At 46.9% G+C, this 27,215-nt stretch overlaps 1 protein-coding gene across 2 annotated transcripts in view; it reads left to right on the forward strand.

Moving 5' to 3' along the window:
• The window catches only part of TXNDC16 (thioredoxin domain containing 16), a 43,909-nt gene extending 27,826 nt beyond the window's left edge, over positions 1 to 16,083 (forward strand). For both annotated transcript variants that reach the window (XM_060270813.1, XM_035099983.2), the window contains exons 15-21: positions 1,743 to 1,911; positions 2,430 to 2,542; positions 4,593 to 4,677; positions 5,908 to 6,040; positions 6,250 to 6,410; positions 10,316 to 10,509; positions 12,896 to 16,083. In XM_060270813.1, coding sequence (XP_060126796.1) covers positions 1,743 to 1,911; positions 2,430 to 2,542; positions 4,593 to 4,677; positions 5,908 to 6,040; positions 6,250 to 6,410; positions 10,316 to 10,509; positions 12,896 to 13,200 — 1,160 coding nt within the window. In that variant the 3' untranslated portion in view covers positions 13,201 to 16,083. The remainder of the gene's footprint in view (positions 1 to 1,742; positions 1,912 to 2,429; positions 2,543 to 4,592; positions 4,678 to 5,907; positions 6,041 to 6,249; positions 6,411 to 10,315; positions 10,510 to 12,895) is intronic.
• Positions 16,084 to 27,215: the final 11,132 nt, after the last annotated feature.

A 27,215-nucleotide genomic window follows, 5' to 3' on the forward strand; every position in this document is an offset into this window, starting at 1 on the left:
CCCCGCCCATCTGGCTGGGTTTCCCCAGCCACTCTGGGCGTCTGCCGACAAAACATTAAAATACAATAATCTATTAAAACATTAAAAGCTCCCCTAAACACACAGGCTGTGGCTCACACATGCTCCCCTCTTTCGCTTACAGCTCCTCCCCCCCCCGGACTTCCCCTATGGCCTTCTGCTCAGGCACACAAGCGGGGTGACTATCTTGGGCCAACAGGCCAGCTGGCAGAATGTCAATTCCCTGGTGGTTGCAGGAAGACAGTGGCTTTGGGTATTTGTAACGGCCAGTTGCACCAGACTGGAAATTCCCCGGCCAAAGACCTCCATACGCATTGACCAGGCTTGCAGCCCTGAGAGGTCATTTGGGCGCCGCTAATGTAACAGTTACGAATGACCAGTCTTCGCAATTTGGCTTCACCCCCCCCCCAGGGCACAGCCCATTGTCTCTTGAGACAGATGGATGCAAACAGCAGCAACATAGCTCCATTCACCTGAGGATCACGAGGCAGTTGGCAATATAAAAACCCAAAATGCGTACCGTAGTAACAAAAAAAAAATAACTGGTTTTTGTGTGTTTCTTTTCTGGAGAAGGGAGTATTTTTGTGTTGTGAACCTCCCTGAGATCTATAGATGGAGGACAGTATATTACTACTACTACTACTACTACTAATAATAATAATAATAATAATGGCCGTGGAGCTTCATGCTCTGACCAGCATCCCAGTGAAAGGTCATAATTCAGTACATCTCCTTTGCAAGCAGAAAATCCCAGATCCATCAAGGTGGGACAGGGAGAGGACCCCTTCCTGAATCCTTGCAGAGCCTCTGCCAGTGAGTGTGGACAATGGTCTAACACCCACATGATGCAGGGAGCCAGGGCCTGATTCTGAGCTTGTGGTGCTTCTACTAGTATCTCTTTCTCTCGTCTCTTCCCCTTTAAAGGCAACAGAGGCTGGATTGCAAGGGAAATATTCTGGCCGCTAGATGGCAGCAGCCTATTAACAAGCACCCGCGGACCGCAGGAATCTGCTGGGTGCAGAGCTTTTTGCTAGTAAAGCCGAATTACTGTCTTGTGAAATGATGCATTTCACAAAAGTGTGTCGCCAACATGAAAAAGGTTTTTTCCAGCAGCACCTTAGAGACCGACTAAGTTTGTCATAGGTACGAGCTTCCGTGTGCATGCGCACTTCTTCAGGTATCTTCAGGTATCTGAAGAAGTGTGCATGCACACGAAAGCTCATACCTATGACAAACTTAGTTGGTCTCTAAGGTGCTGCTGGAAGGAATTTTTTTCTTTTGTTTCGACCACGTCAGACCAACACGGCTACCTACCTGTAATGAAAAAGTTTGGAAAGCTGTGGCTGGGTGCAGAAGCCTATGGGGAAACAGTGATCAGGATTCGAACAAAAGAGCACCTCTCTCCCTCCTGTGGTCTCTAGCAGCTGGGATTCAGAAGTATGGCTGCCTCTGACTGTGGAGGCAGAGCCGAGCCATCCTGTCTAGCAACCACCGATAGCCCTCTCAGTTAATGAATTTGTCCAGTCCCCTTTTGAAGCCGTTCAAATTGGTGGCCATTGCTGCCTCCTGTGGGAGGGAGTTCCACAGGTTAACTGCGCGGCATGAGGCAGCACTTCCAGCTGCTAGCACATCTCCCCTTATCTGCCAATCTTCTCCTGTGTGAGCACACCCAGTTCTTTTCAACCCCCCCCCCTTGTGGGATTTGTCTCCTCAACCCTTTGCAGGGACTCCTGAGATTACGCTTGCGAGGGTCAACTGCTGGGACTGGCCAGACCTCTGCAAACAGCAAAATGTCACCCAGTTTCCGACCATCAAGATGTATGTGGAAGCGGGGAGGTGGCTGGTCTACTCTGGGATGTGGGGAGTTGAGGCGATGCTAAGCTTCATTGAGCTGTAAGTATCCCTCTGGTGTGTTTGGCTCTAATGCGCACATGGAAGGTGGGTGGTCTGAGAACAGATTTCTGCCTTAAATGTGCCTTCTGCAGTCCTTTGTCATCTCCACCCCCATCGCTCAGCCCGGACACGGAGGTCCTCCTCCGAGTGTCTTCTGGCGGTTCCCTCATCGTGAAGAGCAAAGTTACAGGGAACCGGGTAGAGGGACTTCTTGGTGGTGGCGCCCGCCGTGTGGAACGCCCTCCCTTCAGGAGTTGAGGAGATAAAGAACTATCTCACTTTGAGAAGAAGTTTGAAGGCAGGTCTGTATCGGGAAGCTTTTGCCTTTGAATGCAGACTGAATCAGATCTGCCCCACATCCCTAGTCACCGTTGAGTAGATCCCAATCTCCCTTCTTTCCAGAGAGACTTGGGGTACCCAAAAATCTCAGGCAGTAACATTAAGCGTAGGAAGGAATTGAAAAAGACCCTGTAGAGAGGCCTGAAAGTATTTCCCCTGGTTTCCTCTTCCATCTGCAGAAGCAGAACCTCCTGTCCGGTGAAGTTGACAACGCCCGAAGAGGTGGAAGACTATTTAAGGGTCAAAACTTCAGTTTCTGTTTTGGGACTGTTCGACTCGAGCATGAGTGAAGGTAAACATTTCCTTTGGTTACCAGAAGTGATAATACTTTCTATTGCCCTTTACCTGTGGAAACCATTATACGTGTTTCTTATCCTGCTTTCCTTCACAACAGCCCTGCCAGGGTAGGCCCCTGGCATCCTCATTTTGACCAATGAGGAAGGGAGATGGTATCAAGACACACATTGCTGCCCTGGGGAGTTGCCTCCCTCTGGGATTCTCCAGAACAGGGTTTCCCCAAACTTGGGTCCCCAGCTGTTTTGGGACTACAATGCCCATCATCCCTGACCACTGGTCCTGCTCGCTTCCTCCCTCATGGCTTGGAGCAACGGATTCAAACTACAAGAAAGAAAATTCCACCTAAACATTAGGAAGAACTTCCTGACAGTAAGAGCTGTTCGGCAGTGGAATTTGCTGCCAAGGAGTGTGGTGGAGTCTCCTTCTTTGGAGGTCTTTAAGCAGAGGCTTGACAGCCATCTGTCAGGAATGCTTTGATGGTGTTTCCTGCTCGGCAGGGGGTTGGACTGGATGGCCCTTGTGGTCTCTTCCAACTCTATGATTCTATGATTCTATGATTTATGGACCACTTAAAATGAGGCTGCACTTTAAATTTTAATATTGTATTTTAATTAATTGCTTTTTATGTTTTATTGTAATTTTATTGGTGTTAGCCGCCCTGAGCCCAGTTTTGACTGGGGAGGGCGGGGTATAAATAAAAATTTATTATTATTATTATTCCACTGGTCCTGCGGCTGCTTATTCCAGAATGCGGCAGCTCGACTGCGGACTGGGAGCGGCTGCTGAAACCACATAACCTACATTGGCTCCCAGTATGTTTCCGAGCACAATTCAAAGTGTTGGTGCTGACCTTTAAAGCCCTAAACAGCCTCGGCCCAGGATACCTGAAGGAGCGTCTCCACCCCCATCGTTCAGCCCAGACACTGAGGTCCAGCTCTGAGGGCCTTCTGCTGGCTTCCTCCCAGCGAGAAGCGACGTTACAGGGAACCAGGCAGAGGGCCTTCTCGGTGGTGGCACCCTCCCACCAGATGTCAAAGAGAAAAACAACTACCAGACTTTTAGAAGACATCTGAAGGCAGCCCTGTTTAGGGAAGCTTTTAATGTTTGACGGACTATTGTATTTTAATATTTGGTTGGAAGCCATCCAGAGAGGCTGGGGAAACCCAGCCAGATGGGCGGGGTATAAATAAATGATTATTATTATTATTATTATTATTATTGATGATGATGGGATGATGGTGGGAGCTGTAGTCCAAAAACAGTTGGAGACGCAAGTTTGGGAAACACTGCCCTAAATGATACCAACCTTGGTGTTTGGCTTATTCTGAACTGTCCACACATGGTTCTGCTTTTTTATTTGTTCTGCGATGCTTCTCCAGTGTTATTGCAGTGTTTCCCCCAGATAGGGGCCTGGTTGCACAACAGCACAAAAAAAGCAGGATAAAGATTAATAATAACAACCCAGGAAAAACTGGATCTCTGCAGTGACTGGGAACGCACTCTGCCCCAAAACGGTATTTGAAAGCGGGATCGTGTGTGACTGCCCTGATACCATCGCAAGTGCAAATAATAATGACTGGACAATAAAAAAGGAGCATCTCTAGGGTGGCCTCTGTCTAACTGCAGGCTGCTGAGCCTCATCATTAGGTTCTGACATGATATACGGCGGGAGACAGGGAGCTTTCGTCTCTCGAGGCAAGGTCTGCATTTTGCCACAAAGCGATAAACCCATTGGATTAAGCTTTCTCCAGGAAATTGAGCCGGGGTGGTTGGATAAACACCAGCAAACCTGTTTTGATTTAATCTGATAATTAATTAGCTGCAAAAAAATAATGAGAAAAGCATTAAAGGGAAGCGGGGCTTAGCTGATACCAGAGAGAGAAAACGTCTTCTGAATTTGAATCCTCTGCTTGTTCATGTATATTTAGCTGGCATTCCTGCATTGCGGGGGATGGGGGGGTTGGACTGGATGACCCTTGGGTTCCCCTCCAACTGTGCACTTCTGTGATTCAATGATTTACAGGGTGGGTTATCTGTTTTAACAGCGAGAGAAGCTTTCGTTGGAGCCGGAAGAGTCCTCAGTGGATACGTCACAACAGGAATCTATGACGAAGAGGATGCCGAGATTCTGTAGGTGGATTGCTAGCTTGCTCTGAACTTGTTGAGCAACTCAGTTGGTTTAGACCATGGGTCAGCAACCTCTAAGGCCCATGGGCCACAAGCAGCCCACGGGGGTCGTTTAACCGGCCCCCGAGCCACCCGCTCCGTGAGTCCCCATGCGCTGCGCGGGGACCCGCTTCTGCAGTGTTGGAAATCGCATCTGCGCAGACGCAGAGACTGGAAATGGCTGGCGCGCGCAATCTGACCCAAGGAGAGATCTCCCCTGGAGTGAACCAGCCCAGGCAAGGTAAACCTTGCTGACCCCTAGTCTAGGCCAGCCATTGCAAACATACAGCCTAGTGGTTAGAGCAGAGATAGGAAACCTGTGCCCCCACCTGAAGTTGTTGTTGGACTACAACTCCCATCATCAATGTCTGTCGGGCATGCTGTCTGGCGCTGATGGGAGTTGGAGTGCTGCATCATCCAGAATGCCAAAGGTTCTCCACCCCTGAATTTGAGTGATGAGCTAGGATGAGGGAAGATAGGAAGCTGGAAGGCTACCTTATACTTATTCAAGCCATTGGTCCATCTAGCTCAATACTGTCTACCCTGACGGGCAGCAGTTCCCCAGGGTTTCAGGCCAGGGGGTGCTCCTAGCCCTACTGGGAGATAGGGGCTTGGTCCAGCTAAATCAGTGTTGTCCACACTGACTGGCAGTGACTCTCCACAATATCAGGCTGGGGGTCTTTCTCCGTCTTAACCTGGAGTCGCTCAGGACTGGATAAAAGTATTGTTTTTAAAAACATGCCTTTTCTGAGATGCTTGCTGTGACATAGAATCATAAAACTGTAGTGTTGGAAACGAAGAAGTGGGGTCACGAAGAGTCGGACACGACTAAACGACTAAACAACAACAGTGTTGGAAAGAACCCCAAGGGTCATCTAGTCCAACCTCCTGTAATGCAGGAATCTTTTTGCCCAACATGGGTCTCGAACCCACAACCCCGGGATTAAGAGTCTCACGCTCTACCGATTTAGCTACCAAGGCGGAATGTATCTGTTACCCGAAAACAATGTGTGCAGTTTTCCTTCAAAAAGTATTGTTTTATTTGTTTATATTGGATGGCTGTAGGCCAATATAACTGAAAAACCAGCTGTAAAAAGCTTGTACGATGATTTGGCTAAGATTCCTTTCATCGGGTGACGGCTGTATCTTCAAAAGAGTTTTTGAAATGTGTTTCTTTCTGTTTTTCCCTCCCAGGTCCCATAAATATAAGGCGCCCCTTCCAGCTTTGCTGGTTGCTAGGCCCGAGGCGAGGACGGTCATCCACCTCTCAAAGCTCAGTGTGCAAGACATGGTTGAAGTTATCCGCCGTGCATTACTGGAAACCTTTGTAAGCACATTTTCTGCTTCGGATCTCAATGTTAAAGATGCAGAGCTCCTTTTTTTCGGATTCGGATCTGGCAACCGTTCCTTCCCTTGTGATATTTGTCCCGTCTCCCCGCCCACCCCTCTCCTGGGATTCCTGCATTGCACGGGGTGGGGCTGGATGACCCTTTAGGTCCTTTCCAACTCCACACTTTTCTCTGATTCCTGTTGCAGCCCGAAATCACCGTGGGCAACCTCCCGGAGTACTTCCAACTGGAGAAACCTTTGCTCCTCCTGTTCAGCGATGGGGCTCTGGGTGAAAGCCATGAAGGAGAAATGAGGCGTTTGGCCACAGAAGAGCGCCGGGAAGAGTTTGTTCCCTGCTCGATGAACCTGTAAGCAACGCCTTGGGGCAGTGATTCTCCGAGGGTGTGGCAGGAGGGGATGGAAAGTGTAGTGGGAGGATTCAAGGGTGGTCAAAGGAACATGTCAATATTTCAGTGATATCCAGCACCGAGGGCCTTCTGGCGGTTCCCTCATTGCGAGAAGTGAGGTTACAGGGAACCAGACAGAGGGCCTTCTCGGTAGTGGCCCCCTCCCTGTGGAATGCCCTCCCATCAGATGTCAAGGAAATAAGTAACTATTTTACTTTTAGAAGACAACTGGAGGCGGCCCTGTTTAGGGAAGTTTTTAATGTTTAATGCTGTACTGTTTTAATATTCGGTTGGAAGCCGCCCAGAGTGGCTGGGGAAACCCAGCCAGATGGGCGGGGTATAAATATCAAATTATTATTATTATTATTATTATTATTATTATTATTATTATTATTATTATTATTATTATATTCAGTGTACAGTGGTACCTTGGTTCTCAAACTTAATCCGTTCCGGAAGTCCGTTCCAAAACCAAAGCATTCCAAAACCAATGCATGCTTTCCAATAGAAAGTAATGCAAAACGGATTAATCCGTTCCAGACTTTTAAAAACAACCCCTAAAACAGCAATTTAACATGAATTTTACTATCTAATGCAGGGGTAGGCAACGTGTAGCCCATGGGCCGAATGCGGCCCACGAAGACCGTTTTACCGGCCCCCGAGCCACCCCTGAACCAAGTCGCCCACTCGGCGAGTCCCCCGCATGCTGCGCTAAACTGGTGCGGCGCTGTGCAGGGACTTGCCGAGTGGCACCGGAAATCTGTGCACATACCGGAAATCGTGTCTGGGCATGCATAGAATAATAATAATAACAAATTTTTATTTATACCCCGCCCTCCCCAGTCAAAAACCGGGCTCAGGGCGGCTGACACCAACAGAATTACAATAAAACATAAAAACAATTAAAATACAGATTAAAATACAGTATTAAAATTTAAAGTGCAGCCTCATTTCAAGTAGTCCATAAGTCTAAGCCATGATGGAGGAAACACAGGGGTCAGGCTGAGTCTAACCCAAAGGCCAGGCGGAACAGCTCTGTCTTGCAGGCCCTGCGGAAAGATGACAAATTCCGCAGGGCCCTGGTCTCCTGGGAAAGAGCGTTCCACCAAGTTGGGGCCAGTAATGAAAAGACCCTTGCTCTAGTAGAGGCCAATCTAGCCATCTTATGACTCGGGATCTCCAGAATATTATTGTTTGTGGACCTTAAGGTCCTCCGCGGGGCATACCAGGAGAGGCGGTCCCGTAGGTACGAGGGTCCCAAGTCGCATAGGGCTTTAAATGTCAAAACCAGCACCTTAAACCTGATCCTGTACTCCACCGGGAGCCAGTGCAGCTGGTAAAGCACTGGATGAATGTGATCCCGCGGCCGGGACCCTGTAAGGAGCCTCGCCGCGGCATTCTGCACCCGCTGGAGTTTCTGGGTCAACTTTATGGGCAGCCCCGCGTAGAGCGAGTTACAATAGTCAAGCCTGGAGGTGATCGTCGCATGGATCACTGTGGCCAGAAGCGATTTCCAGTGCCACAGACATATGCAGACGCGATTTCCGGTGTCACGCTGTGCCAGTCTGGCCCACAGATGAGCTCCATGGGAGTGATCGGACCCATGGCCGGTAAACCTTGCCGACCCCTGATCTAACGAGACCATTGATCCATAAAACGAAAGCAACAGTCAATGTACTGTACTATAAAATAAATAAGGCGGTATTGTACATGATAAAAATTAAAATATTTTTTCCCCTTACCTGCACTGATGATAGTCATTGTTTGGATGGGGGGCTTTTATCTGTTTCTGCAGTCACACAATCAATCAATCAATCAATAGCTGAACTGGGTTCCACACAGCCACAAAAACGAATTAATCAAAAAAAGCCTCAAAAACAAAAATGCAAAATAAATAGCAAAAACAAAAGTGGCAAACTTAATCCGTTCCAGAAGTCCGTTTGATCTCCGGAATGTTCGAAAACCAAGGCGCAGCTTCTGATTGGTGCTCCAGAAACAATAGCCGACAGCCACATCGGACGTTTGGCTTCTGAAAACGTTCAAAAACCGAAACACTTACTTGCAGGTTTTCTACATTTGGGAACCAAGGTGTTTGAGAACCAAGGGACCACTGTATAGGATTTGCAGAATATGGCTAGATATCTTTTTCAAAACGAGAGCAAAAACATCAAGCAATATTGAGGACATCTTGTAGTAAACAGGGATTTTCAACTCAGAAAGATATGCAAGATCAGAAAAGAGAAAAGTTTATTTTTGCGATGAGATGAGAATTTATTTGACTAAGACCTAATAGAAATGAGATTACCTGACAAAAGCAAGCTCACACCTCTCAACGGAGTTTGTGTACATGCTTAAGGTACATATGTAAGAGGCTCTTTTCTAATTATATTTTGGGAATGATTTATATACTTATGTGGCTGCATTGTTTTGTCCTTTCCCACGATTGTATTTTTAAAGCAGTTTGTTTCTGTGTTATCAATTCAGGCACTGCTAGGAGTTGTTTCTTTTTGTTCCCCAATGTATTGCTTATCTAAAAAATTTGGTATGGCAAGAGCCAATTTTTATTCTGAAAGTGTTGCCCCAGAGAAAAATGTTTGAGAACCGCTGCATTAGGGAAACACAGAAAGTCTCCCAGTGACTAACCCTGGACCTAAGTGGTTCACTGCTTTGACAATTAATGCAAATAGTACAAATTAATATTATATAATAAGGCTAACTAATATTCCAAACAAATTCCCAAACTGGTGGGGCGGCACCTTGACGGTGGGATGAGGGCATAGACCCAGCCGCCTCGTGTTCAAATTATTGTTTCAACAGGGGTGGGGATTTAGCTTGGGTGAGTGCTGTTTTATTTTGAGGGTGGGGTTGTTTTAAATGGTTAAATGTTAATTTGGATTCTTGTATTTGCGGGCTGGAGTATTGTTTAGGGGCTTTTCTTGGGGAGTGTATTGTTTTGTAGTGTGTATACATTAGTATTATTGATTGTTTTGATTATTCTTAATGTGTTTTGATTATTCTTATTGTGTTTTGATTATTTTGATAATGTGTTTTATATTTTGTATATTGTAACTTTGTTTTGGGAACTGACCTGAGACCTACGGGTATAGGGCAGTATACAAATTTAATAATAATAACAATAATACAGTGGTACCTCCATTTACGAACTCAATTGGTTCCGGGGAGCCGGTCGCTCCCCGAGCCGGTCGTAAACGGAGCGCCTCTTCTGCGCATGCGCAAAGTGCCGATAGAGCGTTTCTGCGCGAGCTGCGCAGATCGCTTCTGTGCATGCGCGAACTGCACAGATCGCTTCTGCGCATGCGCGAGCTGCGCAGATCGCTTCTGCACACCCGCGCACCGCGGAACCTGGATGTAAGCACCTCCGGGTCTGCGGCGGTCGCAAACTGATGGATCGCAAACCGCAGCAATCATAAACCGAGATATGACTGTAATAATAATAATAATAATAATAATAATAATTAATAATAATGTTTCTCGAGTTAGAATTTGCTTGTTTCTTATCCCGCATGTGAGTTAAAAGCTTTGACCCAAATGGCTTTTAATATTTGACAATCTGTGCTGTAGAGTCTCCATTTTGCTTTGCTTTTAACGAATCCATTTACACCACAAGAGTGTGCCATTTCCCAGAAACCAGGGCAAACTCTTTCTGTGGCCTTCATGATTCAGAGCCTGCGGTTGCGGCTTAAAACAACCCCATATGCTTCTGGAGATCGAAATCAGTTTAACGGCATCTTCATCTGACAATGAGCTCAGACCGGGTCCTTTTAAAGTGCCTCTTTAGAGCACAGCTGTTTACTTTTCCACTCACTAAGTGCTATCATTTAATCTCTTGGTTTTTCCAATGGCAGCAAAAACACCCCTGCAGGAAGAGGAATCCTAAAGGCCTATTTTGGGAGCTCCGTCCCTCCGCTGCCTCTCCTCCTCTGGATCAACCTCCATTCTGGGGGTCAAGTGTTTGCTTTTCCTCCGGATCAATCGGTTTCTGAAGCAAACATCTTAGCTTGGATCAAAAAGCTGAAATCTGGCCAAGAAGTTCCGAGCAGTAAGTATGCAAAGCTGTCCTTTCTTAACCAAATACTCTCCTCCTGTCGGCGCTCCGTGTTGTTGGCGCCCAAAGGCGAAAGGAGATCTGGAGAAAATGCAAAAAGTATGAACCAGGCTTCTGATGATGAGATTTCACCCCCTCCAAAAAAAAAAAAAATGCCACCTGCATCCAGCTTTCTTTCCCTCAAGCGTACAGGTCCTCCATCATTACTGAGAACTTGACTTCTCTTATGAGAAGTTACGCTCGCACTGGGAAATTCTAACCACTGAAAGGCTGCTTTTTTTTACTGGTAATTCTAAAATAAAAATGATAACAACCACCCAGTGGAGAAATCTTGCTATTGCTAGCCAACGTGTCACGTTGCTTACTGAAAAGGATTCCGAGATCATGCGAAACTGCTCTCTAGCAAGCTTTGTATTTCATGTTTGTACTGTGCAAACATAATTTATATATATATATATAGAAAGGCGGGGGGGGGGGGAGAGAAAGAGAGAGACAGAGATTGGCGTTGACCACAGAATAGCAGCGCACTACCTTTCCTTTAAAACCCAAATCAGTCAGGATTCTAGTGCTTAGAATCAGAGGAAAGTATCAGATTGGTTAAGTCTGCATTGTAGTGTGTTCCTGCATTCAAGAGCCATTGTGGGCAACTTTCTGGGGGCCACATTAATTAATTAATTAATTACATGTATTCACTAGGGACCCAGGTGGCGCTGTGGTTAAACCACTGAGCCTAGGGCTTGCTGATCAGAAGGTCGGCGGTTCGAATCCCTGTGAAGGAGTGAGCTCCTGTTGCTTGGTCCCAGCTCCTGCCAACCTAGCAGTTCGAAAGCACGTCAAAATGCAAGTAGATAAATAGGGACCGCTACAGCGGGAAGGTAAACGGTGTTTCCATGTGCTGCTCTGGTTTGCCAGAAGCGGCTTTGTCATGCTGGCCGCATGACCTGGAAGCTGTATGCCAGCTCCCCCGGCCAATAATGCGAGATGAGCGTGCAATCCCAGAGTCGGTCACGACTGGACCTAATGGTCAGGGGTCCCTTTACCTTTACCTTTTCTTTAAAACCCAAATCATTCATTCCTGCATTCAAGAGCCATCGTGGGCAACTTTCTGGGGGCCGCATTAATTAATTACATGTGTTCACTTGGCATGATTTAACCAGCAGAGGGAGGCAGAATGTCAACCTCTTTCTTTTTCCTGTTGAGAGAAAGTTCAGGAGAAAGGTCAGGTGAAAGTGTTCATAAATTATTATTATTATTATTATTATTATTATTATTATTATTATTACTACTGATAGGCTCCCCGTTAATACCAGAGGGCTGCTCTCAGGCCAGTTCTGGGAGCGGTGCTATTGGGGCGCCAAATTCCTTTTCACTAAATGCAAGCTGGCAGGAGAAACCTGGAGAAGCCCTCATCCTGCAAATCCTCCAGGAAAGGAGAGCCCATCGTGCCTGGGGGAATCTCTGGCTCATGGGCAAATCTTCGCCCACCCCAGTTTTTTGGGGGGGTGGATTGCAGCTTTCCACATGTGACCTGTGTGTTCTGCATATGGCTATCTTCCAGGGATTCTTCAGTTGTGATCCCTACATTGCATTAAAGCACAGTAGCAATGCTTTGAAGCAATCTACAGTCGCAAAAATAAGGCAGGTCTTAAGAAACATAGAGTGACTGTTTTTTTTTTTGGGGGGGGGGAACCATCATAACACTGTGATGCATGGTCTTTAGTAGATTTGATCCATCCGTATCTAGCTGTCTAGCTAGTTAGCGATCTTTCGAGTTTAATTACTTGGTAATGATTATATTTTCTATATTTGTAAAGCTTTTTAAAAATATTTTAGCCTGCTTTAATTTGTGTAAGCTGCCTTGTGTCTGGGGAAAAGGTGGGATATAATAGTAGTAGTAGTAGTAAAAATAAATTAATTTAAAAAATGCAAAAAGCCCTGGGTAAAGAGGATGAACTCTATTTTGGTTTTCTACACTTATTTATTAGGAGAGGTTACTGTTTTGCTGTTTGGATTTACTTATTTACTTGTTTTCATCCTGTATTTTATTCTGTTAACCCGCCCCGGGATCTTATAATGAAGAGCAGCAGCATATAATATATAGACTTAGGATATTCGGGACACATTCCAGGCAGTCAGAAACACTCAAGGAGGATGCAAAGCAGGGCTGGTGAGGGGTGTGGCTCAGGAGGGGGTGTGGCCTGGGGAGAGTAACGGGGGGGCCTGGTAGAGAGGCATTGAGGGCCACATTTGGTTCCTGGCCTGTGGCTCCTCATCCGTGGTCTAGGTGGACCAGAACTCCTCTTGCGTCCTTTGGCACCTATTAACGCAACCGTAAGCGCTATCCTGACTTGCCGATGTGCTCTTCCTGTCCCGCCCCCAGCTGTCCTGTCGGGTGACGAGTGGAAGCCCCGCCTCCCCGCCTACGACTTCCTGAGCATGATGGAACCGTCGCTGCCGGAATTTACCATCTACAGCCGGGGGAGCGTTGGAACCTACCAGAAGGAAGAGGAGGAGGAGGGGGGCCCCAGAGGAATGGCATCAGCGGGGGCAGCAAGAGAGGACCCCACGGAAGACTCTATCGTATCTGAGCTGGAGAAAGACCAGCCGACTGGAGGGGACCTGAGAGGAACAGCCCCCCGCCTGGCAGCAAGGGAGAAGCAGGCGAAACGCCACGCCGAGCTGTGAAATTCGCAGAATTTTTCGGAAGCAGGAAACGGGCAGCATGGCCCAGGGGTGATGGGAATTGTAGTCCACCTGGAGGGTCCTTTGGTGCCGGTGACTCCTGCTCTAACCTGCGACCATACTCAGATTTGCTGGTTTTCCCCCCAGGGCATCGCCAGAAGCTTCTCTCGGTCCTTTCCGGTCCGGGGCTGAAACCTTGACCCTTGTGTGGGCAAAATGTAGTTCCACCCCTGAGCTGCGGCCTCTCAATCTCCGGGCAGGTGTAGGAGCATCTTCCGGGACATGGAAAATGGCGACCTCAATGGTGGCGGCTTGGTGTTGTCTTCTTCGCCGAAGGATTTCAGCTGACTTCTCTTGAGGCCTCACCAGAGCCTGTGTGTCCTCCTCATACCTGCCAAGTCCCTGCCTGAGAAATAAGGAACTGGACCAGAAGTAGCAGACCGGAAGTCGCGCTGCAGCCATTTTGGAACTCGGCAGAGCAGCATCAAAAGTCGCTTCAGAGCATGCTCCGCCCAGTTCCAAAATGGCCGCTGTGCCAGAATAAACCGGGGGAAAACAAAAAAAATTCTGTTTTTTCGGCTGGGAACAGCTGAAAAAATGGGGGTTTCCCGGGGAAAACGGGAGACTTGGCAGCTATGGTCCTCCTGCCCTTCTTTCGGAGGTCATTTGTAAACTCTTGGTGTCTTTTGTTCCAAAATGAGCCTACGTTCTGGAGCCAGGAGGAGCCTTGTTTTGGAAGGTTTGTGTATGTGTGGTGTGAGAGAGGAATTATGGCTCCTACACGTGAGCTGTTCTTCGAGAACTCATTCTGATTTGCTTGCACAAACTTGTAGAGTTGGAAGGGACCTCGAGGGTCGGGAGTCCGGGTGCCTTCAATGCAGGAATCTTTTGCCCAATGTGGTGTTCGAACCCACGACCCTGAGATGAAGAGTCTCATGCTCTACCCATTGAGCTGTCCCTGCCTCACAGAGGTTAGACTGTAGACACTTCCAGGCGGTTGCTGTTTTGGGTGGGATTCAATCACATATTGGCAAATTGAGGTTGCACAATTGATTGGCAGGTCTTGTGCAACGAACCAGCCTTAGCTCAGTTGCAGAGCTTCTCCATGTAGGGGTGAGAGGAGCCCTTTTCCTGAAACCCTGGAGAGCTGCTGCCGGTCAGTGTAGGCAATACTGAACTAGATGGACCAGTGGTCTGATTCAGTATAAGGCAGCTTCCTAGTATTCCAAAAGATGTGTGTTTGTGTGTGAAGGGAAGGAGTGGGAAAATGCTCTGGAAAGTCTGTGGGATCACAGTTGCGTTGACGCAACTTCGCCTAACGTCCCTGCAAACAAGCCAGTGTGAGCGCTCATTAAATAGCCAATGTTATCTAATCTCCCTACAAACAAATCAGGCCGAATGCTCAATGAGCACGTCGGCCAGAAGCAACCTTTATCCAGTCTTTATCGAGCATTTGTTCAGATTTGTTTGCAAAGTGGCAACGCGACAATGAGCATTCCTCTTGGTTTGCTTCCTCGATGGTTCCGTGGCTTCCCATTAAGCACCCACCCACCCTTTGCGGCGCATTCCCTGTCGCCTTGCCAACCCCAAAAAGCAGCATGCTGTTCCTGTTGCAGAACGTAGTTAATTACAGCCATACCTTGGATCCCGAACGCCTTGGTACTCGGACATTTTGGCTCCCGGATGCCGCAAGCCCGGAAGCGACTGTTCCTGTTTGCAAACATTCTTTGGAACCCGAATGTCCAACCGGAAGCCATGCCTTGCTTTCTGAATATTTTGGAAGTCGAACAGACTTCTGGGACGGATTCCGTTAGACTTCTAAGGTACGGCTGTATGGCGAAAACAGGCCCTATTGAAAGCACTCGGGGGGGGGGGAAGCGGAGGGCGCCCAGAGCAGAATTGCTCGATGGGTAAAATCCCCTCCCCATGGGGGGTGCCCAGGGGTGTGATGCGATAGCAACTTTCACAATTCTGCCACCTTGTAAAAGAGCCAGCTGCTGGCTGGCATTCATTCTTCACATGACCAAGAACTGGCCCTTGATGGCTTCCAGATGGGGCTGATAGTTGAGAGCGGTTTTAATGGAGCTCTTGTTATCCGGACCCAGCTGGAGCTTGGACCTGTAAAACCCTAAGTGCCGCTCGTGATTAATAGAGCTTGCTGAGCTGGGACCTGAAAGCTTTTATGAGCTCATGGGGGAAAGCTGGTCCACTAGGCATTAATTTTATCTTGGGGGAATGACATTATACATATGGCTATGCTTTATGCCGCCTTGAATGGAGGCTGTAAGAGCTCAGGGGCCAGGTGAACAGCAGCTGTAGGCAAACAGTGCATTTGTTATTGCTTTTAAACTGGCCTCAGTCCTAAGATCAAGGAAGGCATGTGCCTAGAGCCCTGATCCGCCTGCGGTCCCCTAAATGCCTCTCCAGAGTGTCAGGGGACTCTCCTGAAGTCCTGGAGAACCACTGCTGGGCAGTTTTGACAGTGCCGAGCTCGGTGGTCCCGTGGTCTGGCTCAGTAGAAGGCAGTTTGCTACGTTCCTGCTTTCCCCCACTGATGAAAAGCGTCTGCGGAGGGCTGGGCTGGCCGCTACTGAGCATTGTGGGAGAACTGCAAGGAGGAGATGGGATAAACTTACGGATGTCTTCTCTTCTCCAGGCTTTGTAATAGTGTGATGTTGAATGTTCATTATCTGACCTACACCAGACAGCCCCAGGGTGGCTTGCAGCAGTAGAAATCACAGCGTTAAAAAAACAGTCACAGCTAGAGTGGGTCTCTCCCCCTCCCCCTTTGTGTATGTGTATAATCAAGTGTCAAATTTTAGGATTCTAGCCAATATATCTTCTTGTGCACAAGACTGCCCTGGTATCCACATCTCTTTCAGCTCTGGAAGTCTTTGAGCTTCATCACCAACAAGACATGGAAGTCATAGAATCATAGAGTTGGAAGAGACCACAAGGGCCATCCAGTCCAACCCCCTGCCAAGCGGGAAACACCATCAAAGCATTCCTGACAGATGGCTGTCAAGCCTCCGCTTAAAGACCTCCAAAGAAGGAGACTCCACCACACTCCTTGGCAGCAAATTCCACTGTCGAACAGCTCTTATTGTCAGGAAGTTCTTCCTAATGTTTAGGTGGAATCTTCTTTCTTGTAGCTTGAATCCATTGCTCCGTGTCCGCTTCTCTGGAGCAGCAGAAAATAACCTTTCTCCCTCCTCTATATGACATCCTTTTGTATATTTGAACATGGCTATCATATCACCCCTTAACCTTCTCTTCTCCAAGCTAAACATACCCAGCTCCCTAAGCCGTTCCTCATAAGGCATCGTTTCCAGGCCTTTGACCATTTTGGTTGCCCTCTTCTGGACACGTTCCAGCTTGTCAGTATCCTTCTTGTACTATGGTGCTCAGAACTGGACACAGTACTCCAGGTGAGGTCTGACCAGAGCAGAATACAGTGGTACTATTACTTCCCTAGATCTAGATGCTATACTCCTATTGAAGCAGCCCAGAATTGCATTGGCTTTTTAAGCTGCTGCATCACACTGCTGACTCATGTCAAGTTTGTGGTCTTCCAAGACTCCTAGATCCTTTTCACATGTACTGCTCTCAAGCCAGGTGTCACCCATCCTGTATTTCTGCCTTTCATTTTTTTTGCCCAAGTGTAGTAATTTACATTTCTCCCTGTTAAAATTCATCTTGTTTGCTTTGGCCCAGTTGTCTAATCTGTTAAGGTCATTTTGAAGTGTGATCCTGTCCTCTGGGGTATTAGCCACCCCTCCCAGTTTGGTGTCATCTGCAAACTTGCTCAGGATGCCCTCAAGCCCATCATCCAAGTCATTGATAAAGATGTTGAATAAGACTGGGCCTAAGACAGAACCCTGTGGCACCCCACTAGTCACTACTCTCCAGGATGAGGAGGAGCCATTGATGAGCACCCTTTGGGTTCAGTCAGTCAGCCAGTTACAAATCCACTGAATGTTAGCATTGTCTAGCCCGCATTTTACCAGCTTCTTTACAAGAATATCACGGGGCACCTTGTCAAAGGCCTTGCTGAAATCAAGGCTATATCCACAGCACTCCCTTCATCTACCAGGCTTGTAATTCTGTCAAAAAAATGAGATCAGATTAGTCTGACATGACTTATTTTTCAGAAAGTGAATGAATGGTAGTGAATAGCTGAGCAAAACGGTACAGTGGTACCTTGGTTCTCAAACAACTTGGAACCCAAACACTGCAAACCCGGAAGTATGTGTTCCGGTTTGCCAACTTTTTTCGGAAGCCAAACGTGCTCCATTTTGAGTGTTATGCTTCCAATTTGAGTGCCATATTTCCATTTTGAATGTTACTTTGAGGTCTGTTTTTGCTATTTATTTTGCTTTTTTTGTTTTTGTGGCTCTTTATGTTTGTTTTTGTGACTGTGTGGAACCCGGTTCAGCTACTGATTAATTGATTATGTGACTGCAGTACATTGTTTATTGCTTTCATTTTACGGATCAATGGTCTCATTAGATAGTAAAATTGCTGTTAAAGGGGTTGTTTTTAAAAGTCTGGAACGGATTAATCCATTTTGCATTACTTTCTATGGGAAAGCGTGCCTTGGTTTTGGAACGCTTCGGTTTTGGAACAGAATTCCAGAACGTATTAAGTGTGAGAACCAAGGTAACAATGTAGTTCCATTTATAAGATCCCCTGCAAGGTCTGTGAAGCTGGGCCTGGCCAATTTGAAAATAACATATATATATATATATATATATTAAAAAAACAAACCTGCTGATTTTTGCAGAAAAGTCACGTTTCAAGGACGGCTTTGGGATGGGTGTTGATGCAGATCGTGAGCATCCTGCTTGGGTGTATATATTTGTTCCGTTTCCCCCCCCCCCAGCCCAGCCCCCACACGCACGATACCTGCTCAACCTGTACATTTGTAAACAGAGCAGATTGTTCCAAGGGAACCATAAACCCTCGGCGTTCTTTCCTCTGCAAAAGGTTGCCTTGAACTTCGCACCACTCACAGAAAGTGGAAGTCCAAAAGTGTCCTTCTGCTGGGGAGGGAGAAGATGGACTAAGATTAGGGGGGAAACCAGAGGAGGAAACTTAAGTAAATAAGCAGGGAGCACAAATGTCAGGACCAAAGATGAATTTCACTTAATTAGTGTGGGAACGCTGCTTGATTCCGCACACCCGTCAATCTGCTCCGGGGATCTCGCTCTGCTTAATACATTTTCCTTTCTGCTGATGGAGGAGCCATAGGGATGGATGAGAGAGAGAGAGTACACAAAGCTATCTTTGAGGAGAGGAGGACTTGGCCAAAGTAAACTGAAATGGCTCGATATGTAAGGGGCTCAGCAGCCAACATAAACTGCCTGCCTGTAGATTGTAGAGGTTCTCAAGCTTCAGAGGAAACAGCCTCCTTTGGTCAAATTGACTTCCTCATGTATGTTGCGCCAGGCTTTGAGGCTTGTGGCAGGATCCAACCCACAAGGGATGGATCCCATGAGTCGGCTAGGCATTAAGGCGATATCTGGTTTTCAACATAGTGATATAGCATCAGCTAAACATCACAATATACTGATATAGAATCATAGAATCGTAGAGTTGGAAGAGACCACAAGGGCCATCCAGTCCAACCCCCTGCCGAGCAGGAAACACCATCAAAGCATTCTTGACATATGCTTGAAACAAGTACTGACAGAGGATGAGGATAAAGAAATTAAGAAGTAAGATTTAGATTGAGTTTATAAGCATAAGATATAAAAGATATAGCAATAAGGTAATATTGAAGTAATATTAGAGTTTATATAAGATTTAGAATTTACTAAGTATGAATTGCAAAGAACCGCAGTAGGAGGTGGAAAGAGGAAGTCATTAGATTAGAAATAATGGTTTATAAGCAAGAATTTTTGTTTTTTGTATTTTCTACGTTTTTGTATTTTGTATTTTTTGTGTTTTGTATTTTTGTGTTTTATATTTCTTTTTTGTGCATTGTATTTTTGTATGTTTTAGTTGTTTATAAAAATCTTGAATAAATACTTAAAAAAAATGTTTAGCCTGGAGAAGAGAAGGTTAAGGGGTGATATTATAGCCATGTTCAAATATATAAAAGGATGTCATACAGAGGAGGGGAAAAGGTTGTTTTCTGCTCCTCCAGAGAAGCGGACACGGAGCAATGGATTCAAACTACAAGAAAGAAGATTCCACCTAAACATTAGGAAGAACTTCCTAACAATACTGTTTGCTGACAACACTGACAACAACTTCCTGACAATACTGTTTTCCTGACAACACTGTTTGGCAGTGGAATTTGCTACCGAGGAGTGTGGTGGAGTCTCCTTCTTTGGAGGTCTTTAAGCAGAGGCTTGACGGCCATATGTCAAGAATGCTTTGATGGTGTTTCCTGCTCGGCAGGGGGTTGGACTGGATGGCCCTTGTGGTCTCTTCCAATTCTATGATTCCCATCAGAGGACAACTGGATTCCCTGCTCTGCTCACCATGGCAGACTAGCTACCTGGTTCCTGGCTTGTGTTTACGTCTTTCTCTCTCTCCTGGAATCCTTTTGGCCCTTTCTTCCAGCACATGTTGCTGGTCCCTTGGCAGCTGCCAACCTAAACAGCGGTTCCCAAAGTGCCCTTGCAATGCCCTGCGTAATATCTAAATTGGGTGGCTTGTGCAATTTTTATTTGAAGTAAAACCTTAGTGGTTGACATTAACTCAACACTGTTTAGTCTTGTTTTTGAACAAAAGCCAGCCACCACCTGGTGAACAGCGGCAGAACCCACGAGCTGGCTGGCCTGTTTGCTTTAGGATTCACCCTCTCACGCACTAAGGCTTTTTAAATGGAGGGCAGAGAATTTTAAGAGCAATGCCAGGGGAGAATCTGCTCCTGCATTTACATCCTTCCCCTAACATCCTTCAAGTGTGATAATGAAAAACACCACTTTGTAGTACGTGGTTATTGCACTGCCAATATAGAAACGTCAACAGATGTCATCATAAAAGGAATTTAAAATGCTTATTTACACAAATTGCCAGGCAGTGAGCGAACTAGTTATGCAGCTTGAAGTGCCGGTACAGAAATACAGTTGTTCCGAGTTGTAGAGTTTACCCGAGTGCCCAATTGCTGAGCCATAAGCGGAAACAGTTCCCATTACAGTGATAAAGAAAGATGGAGGCACAGAGGCTAAACATATTATTAATTTCATTTCTGTACTGTTTTATATTTTTAAGGGGGGGAATCTCAGAGCAGTTTGCAACCATTAACAACAACAACAATAATTATTATTAATAATAATAATACCTTGTCAATGTACGACCTGTGTACAATGAAATTAACAATGAATGTGTACAATGAAATTAATCAAACCATTTGCAATATAACATAGCTGAAGAAAGTGAAATATAAAGTATACATTCAAAGCAAGGTCCTTAACAGGAAACTCTTGTCGTAAAGATATCAAAATAAAACATTACAAAGGTCATGCACGTTGAGCACAGCAAAGTTAACCAAAATTACCTTAACCATTTCAAAATAAAAGATTACTAATCGCAGTCAAATGCATGTTTAAAATAGCAGAAGCCAGAGGATAAAATATTACCGTAAACCTAGAACTTACCTGCCATTGTTGGTGCCAATGGTGGTTCGTGGTGAGTGGAAACTCAGACTCCGTGACCTCGGTCTGCACTAAGAGACACCCAGGTGACCTCTGGCCTCTTCAGCAGTCTCTGATTTTGCATCTGGAGCCAGTCAGAACCTTCCAGAGGTGACTCCAGCTGTTTACCATTCCTTGTAGGTAAAATATAATAAGAGGAGCTTCCTGGATCAGGCCAGTGGACCATCTAGTCCAGCATCCTGTTCTCACAAGTGACCAGCCAGTTGCCTGGGGGAAGTCTGCAAGCAGGATCTGAGCACAAGAGCATCTCCTCCCCTCCTGTGGTCCCCTGCAACTGGTACTGAGACACAGCATCCCTCCTGCCTCCCCCCGTGCAGGTGACCTTGTGTGGGCTTGAGGTGGGTCTGGAGAACCAGGGAAGCCCGAAAGCATCAGCTGGGGAAGCTCAAATGCAAAGGTTTGTTAATAATAATAATATTTTTTTTCTTTATACCACACCCATCTGGCTGGGTTCCCCCGGCCACTCTGGGCGGCTCCCAACTGAACATTAAAAACACAATACAGCATTAAACATTAAAAACTTCCCTAAACAGGGCTGCCTTCAGATGTCTTCTAAAAGTCAGATAGTTCTTTCTTTCCTTGACATCTGATGGGAGGGCGTTCCACAGGGCGGGTACCACTATCGAGAAGGCCCTCTGCCCGGTTCTCTCTTGCCTGGTTAGGTAACCATCATAGAATCATAGAGTTGGAAGGGACCCTGAGGGTCATGTAGACTCACCCGCTGCAATTCAGGAATATGCAGATGTACTTTACAGCCGATTGAACCTGCACCTTGACATTGTCAGCCCCACCCTCTAGCTAACTGAGCTATGCAGCTGGTAAAGTCTAAGTTCCTTAGAGCACTTCAAATATTCCACAAATGTCCTTTGTGATGGAGTTTCTCGCCGTGGCCAACAAGATGCATTTGGAAAGCCTGCAAGATGCATTTGGAAACCTGGGTGCAACAGCAACAGTCCAGTGTAGTGTAGTGGTTAAGAGTGTAATCTGGTGAACCGGGTTTGCTTCCCCGCTCCTCCACATGCAGCTGCTGGGTGACCTTGGGCTAGTCACACTTCTCTGAAGTCTCTCAGCCTCACTCACCTCACAGAGTGTTTGTTGTGGGGGAGGAAGGGAAAGGAGAATGTTGGCCGCTTTGAGACTCCTTAGGGTAGTGATGGAGGAGACTCTTGAGAGTCCCATGGATTGCAAGAAGATCAAACCTATCCATTCTGAAGGAAATCAGCCCTGAGTGCTCACTGGAAGGACAGATCCTGAAGCTGAGGCTCCAATACTTTGGCCACCTCACGAGAAGAGAAGAATCCTTGGAAAAGACCCTGATGTTGGGAAAGATTGAGGGCACTAGGAGAAGGGGACGACAGAGGATGAGATGGTTGGACAGTGTTCTCGAAGCTACAAACATGGGTTTGACCAAACTGCGGGAGGCAGTGCAAGACAGGAGTGCCTGGCGTGCTCTGGTCCATGGGGTCACGAAGAGTCGGACACGACTAAACGACTAAACAAGGGTTGTGATAAAGCGGGATATCAAATCCAAACTCTTTTTCTTCTCCTCTTTCATATTTCCACTCACTTGCCTTTTTCTCTGAACTAAAGATGTTGCAACCTTCCCTCAATGGAGAGCTGCTCGGTCTTCCCCTCGATCATTTCGGTTTTCTGGATCATTGTTCCATTTTCTGGACCTTCTCCAGCTCTGCAATCTCCTTTCCGAGTCATGTGAAAAATTAAAGAGGCTCAACTCCGATGACTTTCCCCCAGTTTTCTTTTTCTCATTCTGGGACCCCCAAGGTTACACTTTTAAAAACACCACATGACCAGTTCCCAGGCTCTGCCAAGCAAGGCTTCCACTTGTTCCCATCGCTGCTATATATATATACACCAGTATATGTATGAAGAAATATTTGGAAACACGATTTATAATCGGACGCTGCTGTAAACTATCAGAGCTTTGTTGATTTTCCTCGGATCTCCCTGCATTAGGACTAAGTGACGTCACGTCAGCTTTGACAGACGGAAAGAAGAAGAGCAGAACAGCTTCCTGGATCAGACCAATGGCCAATCTAGTCCAGCATCCTGTTTTCACAGTGGCCAACAAGATGCCTCTATTGGAAAACCTGCAAGCAGGATCAGAGCACAAGAGCTCTCTCGCCTCCTGCGGCTTCCAGCAACTGGTATTCAGAAGCAATGCTGCATCCAGCTGTGGAGGGAGAACATCATTGCAGGAGATCATGTAGCCCATACTGGGCCCCGATGGAGCAGGTGGTTCCGCTAAATTGCGAACCGTCTGAAAGAGTCTCCTGCTGCTGTTTTCCGCAGATGCAATAGAGGCGGTGAAGAAAGTCTTATTCGCCGTCGCTACCGCCACTTGGTAGGCTCGACGTTGAGCTCTAACCCGTGTCCGGTCTGATTCAGAATGAGTTTTCTGCCGTCTCAGCAATTGTTTCATTGCCCTCAGATCCGTGGAGAACCACGGGGCTGTCCGGGCTCCATGCAATAGGAGAGGGCGCTTCGGAGCCAAACAGTCAATAGCCCTGGTTAACTCCACAGGTAAAGGACCCTCCTAGGTGAAGGACCCTTGGATAATTAAGTTCAGTGAAAGGCAACTATGGGGTTGTGGCGTTCATCTCGCTTTCAGGGTGAGGGAGGTGGTGTTTGTCCACAGATAGCTTTCCAGGTCATGTGGCCAGCAGGACTAAACCGCTTCTGGCGCAACAGGACACCGTGACGGAAACCAGAGCGCACGGAAATGCCGTTTACCTTCCCGCCGCAGCGGTACCTATTTATCTACTTGCGCTGGCATGCTTTCGAACTGCTAGGTTGGCAGGAGCTGGGACAGAGCAACAGGAGCTCACTCCAGCCAGATGGGTGGGGTATAAATAATAAATAATTCTTATTACTCCATCGCGGGATTCGAACTACCGACCTTCCAATAGGCAAACTCAAGAGGCTCAGGGTATGTTCCTCTGCTGCATTATTTTCAGCACCTGCTAAAGACATTCTTATTTAATCAAGTCTTCCCAGGTGTTTGGAAAGTTTGTAGGAGTTTCAATTGGTTTTAATCTATTCTATTGTGGTTTTAACCTTCCCTATGCAAGTTTGGAGAACTCAGCAATGGCCAGAGGACTGGAGAAGATCAGTCTACATCCCAGTCCCAAAGAAGGGCAGTGCCAAAGAATGCTCCAACTACCGCACAATTGCGCTCATTTCACACGCTAGCAAGGTTATGCTTAAAATTCTACAAGGCAGGCTTAGGCAGTATGTGGACCGAGAACTCCCAGAAGTGCAAGCTGGATTTCGAAGGGGCAGAGGAACCAGAGACCAAATAGCAAACATGAGCTGGATTATGGAGAAAGCTAGAGAGTTCCAGAAAAACGTCTACTTCTGCTTCATTGACTATGCAAAAACCTTTGACTGTGTCGACCACAGCAAACTATGGCAAGTTCTTAAAGAAATGGGAGTGCCTGATCACCTCATCTGTCTCCTGAGAAATCTCTATGTGGGACGAGAAGCTACAGTTAGAACTGGATATGGAACAACTGATTGGTTCAAAATTGGGAAAGGAGTACGACAAGGTTGTATATTGTCTCCCTGATTATTTAACTTATATGCAGAATTCATCATGTGAAAGGCTGGACTAGATGAATCCCAAGACGGAATTGAGATTGCTGGAAGAAATATCAACAACCTCAGATATGCAGATGACACAACCTTGATGGCAGAAAGCGAGGAGGAATTAAAGAACCTTTTAATGAGGGTGAAAGAGGAGAGCGCAAAATATGGTCTGAAGCTCAACATCAAAAAAACCAAGATCATGGCCACTGGTCCCATCACCTCCTGGCAAATAGAAGGGGAAGAAATGGAGGCAGTGAGAGATTTTACTTTCCTGGGCTCCTTGATCACTGCAGATGGTGACAGCAGTCACGAAATTAAAAGACGCCTGCTTCTTGGGAGAAAAGCAATGACAAACCTAGACAACACCTTAAAAAGCAGAGACATCACCTTGCCAACAAAGGTCCGTATAGTTAAAGCTATGGTTTTCCCAGTAGTGATGTATGGAAGTGAGAGCTGGACCATGAAGAAGGCTGATCGCCGAAGAATGGATGCTTTTGAATTCTGGTGCTGGAGGAGACTCTTGAGAGTCCCATGGACTGCAAGAAGATCAAACCTCTCCATTCTGAAGGAAATCAGCCCTGAGTGCTCACTGGAAGGACAGATCCTGAAGCTGAAGTTGGGAAAGACTGAGGGCACTAGGAGAAGGGGCATAGCTGCCAAGTTTTCCCTTTTCACGCGAGGAAGCCTATTCAGCATAAGGGAAAATCCCTTTAAAAAAGGGATAACTTGGCAGCTATGAGAAGGGGACGACAGATGACGAGATGGTTGGACAGTGTTCTCGAAGCTACGAACATGAGTTTGACCAAACTGCGGGAGGCAGTGGAAGACAGGAGTGCCTGGTGTGCTATGGTCCATGGGGTCACGAAGAGTCGGACACGACTAAACGACTAAACAACAACAACAACAACGTTTTAAATTATGGATGTCAATCCCTAAGTGATATCTGTTTCGTAAACCGCTTTGAGGCGTTTTCTACAATAAAAGTAAATTTCATGAATTAAATGAATGTAAATGCAATGAATGAATGCAGCAGGGAGTGCTAATGAATCATCTCCTTCGCTTGCTCCCCAATTCCTGATGCCTGACTTTGGATATTCTCCATCCTGGCTTCCCACTCCCCTAAAGCACAGATGCTTTTAAGTTCTGCTCTGCCAGGTGCCAGTGGCTCCCAGTTGCAGGAGCCGTTCAGGGACTATCTCTCCAGCTGGCCGGAACGTTCCCAGCAAAGCAGCCCCTGCCTTGATGGGCTCATTATCTCCCATCGCTGCCCACCAGCCGTTTTTGCAGAAGCCTTTTAATGTCATTAGGGCCATGTTTTGGTTGACAAACATCCTTGCTAATTCGTGCCTCTCCTTGCCAGCTTCCAGAGAGGAGGGATAATTAGACCATAAGCAGCTCTTGGCTGATGGACCGGACACGGACTCCAGAGGATGAGAAATCTCAGAGGGGGAGGTGAGGGGGGGAGCAGTGGGGGGGAGGGAACTGTTTGCAAAGGATGTTGCTGCAGAGAGCAAGTCAATAATTCCCTGTAGTGCTGGCGAGACCTCTGGCCAATCTGGCTCGCAACGGGAGACCTAATGAAGAAGTCATCCCCCAAATCTCCAGAGAGGAATTTCAGCCTTATTTGGAGAGGGAACGTGAATTAAAGATTCAGCTGGAAAGCGGGGAAAATACATTATTTAGGCAGGCACCCAGCCAGTGGTGCTTCCACATTCAGGAGTTCCCTCGGACAAACTGTTCTCTTTACTGCTGCCCATTTGCTCCCCTCCCCTCCCCTTGTGTGGGCCCAATCCACCAAGCATTGTGCTGAAATCTCCTCTGTCCTCGACCAAGATGATAAGGGTCTGGGAACCAAGCCTTAGGAGGAACGGCTGAGGGAACTGGGTATGTTTAGCCTGGAAAAGAGTTGACTGACAAGTGATATCATAGGCCTTCAGATATTTGAAGGTGGCTGTCACATGGATGATGGAGTTTCTGCTGCTCCCGGAGGGGAAGACCCAAAACAAAGGACTCAGGTGACAAGAAATGAGATTCAACTAAACAATAGGATGTTCAGTGGTGGAACGGATCCCCCCAGAAGGTGGTGGACTCTCCTTTGTTGGAGGTTTTTAAACAGAGGTTAGATAGCCACCTGTCGGGGATTCTTAAATATTCCTGCATTGCAGGGGGTTGGACTAGATGGCCCTTGGGGTCCCTTCCAATTCTACCATTCTGGGATTCAATTATTCTTCAGACCCTGACCTCCAGTTTCACCCGACCACCTGGCCCGAGCTTCTTTGTTGCTTCTGGAGGAAAAAACTGCTGTTTCAGACCCTTGGCGTAAACAAGCCCTTGCCGAGCTGGTGTCCCTCCGGAGGTTGTTGAACTACAATTCCCATCATCCACCGCCATCGCACCACGGTGGACAATGGGAGTTGTAGTCCAACAGTCTCTGAAAGGCACCAGCTTGGCAAAGGCTGGTGTAAATGTAATCATCAGGGAAGCCTTCGTGGGACTCATCTCTCATTTTTTCCAGCCGCGATTTCCTAGGAACATAAGAGCCTGCTGGATCGGGCCAACTGGGCCATCCAGTCCAGCACCCTGTTCTCTCTGTGGTTGCAATTTCCAGCAACTGGTATTCAGAAGCGTTGCTCCCTTTGACCATGGAGGAAGAGCACAGCCATCGATAGCTTTGTCATCCATGAATTTATTTAATCCTCTTCTAAAGTAGACCACAAACTTGACATGAGTCAGCAGTGTGATGCA

This window comes from Zootoca vivipara, chromosome 1 (genome assembly GCF_963506605.1).
Source record: "Zootoca vivipara chromosome 1, rZooViv1.1, whole genome shotgun sequence".
NCBI lineage: Eukaryota > Metazoa > Chordata > Lepidosauria > Squamata > Lacertidae > Zootoca > Zootoca vivipara.